The sequence below is a fragment of the Loxodonta africana genome, chromosome 2, assembly GCF_030014295.1.
Source record: "Loxodonta africana isolate mLoxAfr1 chromosome 2, mLoxAfr1.hap2, whole genome shotgun sequence".
Taxonomy (NCBI): Eukaryota; Metazoa; Chordata; class Mammalia; order Proboscidea; family Elephantidae; genus Loxodonta; species Loxodonta africana.
The window spans coordinates 206,976,158-206,980,346 of record NC_087343.1 but is presented as its reverse complement, the minus strand read 5'-3'; the positions used below and the strand labels follow the sequence as shown (position 1 = coordinate 206,980,346).

Below are 4,189 nucleotides of genomic sequence, written 5' to 3'. Positions count from 1 at the left end.
TTATAAGTATAACTTATCTATATATTTTCCCTAAGATATAAGGGAAGTGGTGTAAAGTGTTTCGGATCCCCTCATGCACAACTACTTCTTCGACCAAACCCAACTCCCTTTTCACAGGATACCTTTTAGTGATATTTTTATGGTCCTCAAAAGAACATATATTTTCATAATTATTTTGAGAATGAATAAATGACGCAATATTTTCATTTCTTCTATAAAATATAAAATATGGCAATTCAAAATAAATTGACACTTTATTCTTTCTAGGTTTATCAATATTTTAAGGATGGAAAAGTACATAAAATAAAGTTTAACATAAAATATTCCTAAGGATAGCATTTTAAACTTTTTAAATGGAAATACTTGGGGGGAGCTTTTAATTTGCCAAACACTTATGACTAGGGCTTGCTTATTCGTAACACCAGATCTCTTACCCATTTGCCAATTCAAATCATTCAAAACCCTCAGAAAGGAAAGATTTTGATAAATGATATATGCGAATGAGTTTGTATATTATATTTACGTAAAGTATATTCATATAATTCCAATTAATAATCTCAATTTATTGCTGAAGACATAAATTTCACCTATAAATTAGGGTGAGCATAAGCAATTTCCTAATTGAAATTTTTTTTCATGATTTTCCTGAGGGCACATTTGATTGTTCATTCCTAAGAGTATAGATAATTGGGTTGAAGAAGGGGGGAATTACAGAATAGAACAGAGAAAGGACCACATCTTGGATGGTTGCAGAGATTGTAGATGGCCTTAGGTACACATAGAAGCTTGAGCTAAGGAAGACAGACACCACAAGGATATGAGGGATGCAGGTGGAAAAGGTCTTTGCTCTGTCAGTTCCACTTGGGAACTTGAGCACAGTAGAAAATATGTAAATGTAAGACCTGATGATGAAGATGAAAGAGCCTCCACCAATCACCAGACCAGAGGCAAGGATTATGATCTCATTGCTGAAGGTGTCAGAACAGGAGAGCTTCAGCAGAGAGGGAATGTCACAGAAAAACTGATGAATAATGTTGGACTGACAAAATGGCAGCCTGAAAGTGATGCCTGTGTGGAATCCTGAGTAGACCAGACCACTGAGGATGGAAGCCAGTGTCATCTGGACACAGGCTTGAGGGTTCATGATCGCAGGGTAGTGGAGAGGCTGGCAGATGGCCACATAGCGGTCACGGGCCATGATGGTGAGGAATAACAGCTCTGCATATACAAAGAAAACCACTAGGAAGACCTGAGTTACACAACCTGCCTTTGAAATGGCACTACTGTTAAGCAGGTTGTTGATACATGAATTAGGGACTGTTACAGAAATGTAGCATGCATCCAAGATGGACAGATTCCTGAGGAAGAAGTACATGGGGGTGTGAAGGCTCTTGTCCAAGGTGGTGACAAAAACAAAGAGAAAATTCCCAATGAGAGTCACCAAATACATCAGAGAGAAGGATACAGCAAGCAAAACCTGTAGTTCCCAAACATCAGAAAATCCCATCAGGAGAAATTCCATCACTATGGTGTAATTGGGCATCTTTTGATGAGGTAGCTCACACCTGGGAGGCAATGAGAGAAGCCCTGAACACATGAAGAATTAAATTATGACAAGATGGCTTTCAATTATTTTTCTCTTGCCCTCCTCTGATTCTAACCCCTATTGATATTCCTAATATTTTAGAAGTTAGATTATGTAGTGCTTCAGTAGCTTCCATAAAATTCCTATTTCAGTAGCTTCCATAATATTCCTATTTCTACTTCAGGAATGAACTGAAAATCACAACCAATTTCTTAGAAATAAGACAGATATAAGTGTTTAATATATATTTTTGTGGTGCTAATGTTTTTTAATGTTTCCTTTGTTCCTCTTACTCTCATGTGCTGAGTTCCTTTTGTTTGTGGATTTCTTTTTCATTTCTTTTTTTTATTTTTGTAGATTTTGTTTTTATTGAGACTTTATTTTTTTTCTTTATTTTGATTATAAGGTTGGTTAACTTTCTTTTTGGTTACCTTGAAATTTACGCTTATCTTTCTAGGTTTGAACCAGTCTATTATTACTTGGTATTACCTTGCCTTCCTGTCCATTAGAAAGTTCTATACCTACACCACTTAGTCCCTCTTGTATTGTTCTGATGTTGTTGTCATTTACAGATTAACTTCTCTGGTTCCTTTTTGCAATTATTATTTTTTTCTTTTTTTTACTGAAGCACTACATAATCTAACATCCAAAATAGCTTCCATAATATTTCTACTTCAGGAATGAACTGAAAATCACAACAATTTTCTTAGAAATGACACATATGGGAACATATAATTTTCTAATGATAAAATAGTTAAAATATAGATGGAGTCCCTGGGTGGTACGAATGTTGATAACCAAAAGGTTCAATGTTTGAATCAACCCAGGGTGTCTCAGAAAAAAGGCCTGGTGATTTGTTTCTAAAAAATTAACCACTGAAAATCCCATGGAGCACAGTTCTAATCTAACACACATGGCAACTTTTATTTATTTTTTTTAATATATAGATTATATAGTTGGCTTTTTAAGGAACTTTGAAGATAATGTAATAATTTTGGATAACTGGAATAAAATCTTTTAGGTGTTTTTCCAGTCTTACATTCTCATTTTCAGGCTATAGACAATAATGGGGGAAATAATCTCCCTTCTAGAAGTAGCACTGTATGCATAATAATGTCAAAGTTGTCTTATATTCTACCGCTATGACATACAATACTGAAATCATTTGGAACTTTACTTCCTACAATAGCTCAAGCTGATCAAAACCTCCTTCCCTCATGCATTTACCCCACACTGAATCTGCTTGTCATTTTCTGTTAATTTCTTATCCTTTGAATTATTTTTCTCGTCCCTTGTCTATCTTTTAAAGAGAGGTACATTCCTTCCATCAACAGTGTTCCTGCTTTCAGTTCTTAGAGTCTCTTAAACTTTGCCCTAATATTGCATCATTATCATCTTCAGTTTTCCAACTTTTTCAGCTTTCTTTTATTCCACTTTCTGAAAAGCAAAACATCGATAAATTGCGGCATGATATCTTGCAGTACTAATTTAGCTTTTTCCTTCTTTCATCTTAGATTACTAATGTTGCTTTTCCCCTCCTTTATCTTTAACCTTTTCAACAAAATCTCTGAAAGTTCATCACCCATGTCTACTTCACTAATAACATTGTTGGTTGTTGCCACCATATCCTTATCCTAGACTAATTGCTTATTTATTTTATCCTTTGTTTGATGTACTCACCAATAAACATATTCACCATCTTTTCCCCTTGACTTACCTGTGGTACCTGTATTTTTCTGAACCTCCTCAACCTTTTTTTTTTTTTGCAACACTCTCTTCTCCTTCTCTCATAATAAGAATAATAGTAGTAAGAGCAACAGCAGCAATAATAACAATAACTATGGCATTTGGAACCACAAACAAATAACCTATCCATGGCTAAAATGATTGTACTTCAAACATCTTTATTTGGTATTAAACATCTTCCAAATTCTTCTGTAATCTTTACAATGTCTTTTGTCTTATCTCCTCTGTGGTGAATTTATCAAACATCTTGTGTATGAATTCTTCGTGGACAGCCTGAGCAAAGACTATGATGTCTTTTTACTGGTCTCATGAAATATTTCAAAAATTGCTTTACATTGATGGGATATTGAGCAGTTGCTTTGTCTTATCTGTCTTTATGTTCCTTATAAGCTCCTCAAGGATTGTATTTTGTGTAACTTCAAGCCCTCCCAGCATCAAGTAAACTTCTTTTCATGTATTTGATGCTTCATAAAGATTATAAAAAATAAATAAATATCCATTTCATCAAAATATTATCACTACTTATTTACCTATATTGGGGAAATTTCTTACCCCCATTATCGAGATATTATGTCTATATGTTTAAACAACTGAACAGACAGATCATATTCCAGATAGTTGTTTGAGGCTGGTTGAATAGAGGGGGAAAAACATAATACTTTGTAGTTAGTAAGAGCTCTGATTTCAGCTTATCTGGGTCAGAATAATGGTTGAATCACTATGTGAAATTAGCATTTTAACTATATGTTCAATATTTTTATCAAGCTGCAAAGAATAGTCCCTCTTCCATAGCATGTAGTCAGGATTAGATGTGACAGTGTGTCTTGCAAATTTAGGAAAGTGCTCAGGACATCATAA

At 34.4% G+C, this 4,189-nt stretch overlaps 1 protein-coding gene across 1 annotated transcript; it reads right to left on the bottom strand.

The window, feature by feature from the left end:
• Positions 1 to 428: 428 nt before the first annotated feature.
• LOC100658827 (olfactory receptor 14C36-like) lies at positions 429 to 3,960 on the bottom strand. Its single transcript, XM_003423110.3, has one exon. It carries the CDS (start codon positions 1,595 to 1,597, stop codon positions 635 to 637), a length of 963 nt encoding a protein of 320 aa, XP_003423158.3. The 5' UTR covers positions 1,598 to 3,960; the 3' UTR covers positions 429 to 634.
• Between the last annotated feature and the right edge of the window lie 229 nt (positions 3,961 to 4,189).

Bases quoted from the DNA above. Each gene is read 5' to 3' on its own strand.
- LOC100658827 (XM_003423110.3), bottom strand. From the start codon at position 1,597: ATGTGTTCAGGGCTTCTCTCATTGCCTCCCAGGTGTGAGCTACCTCAT.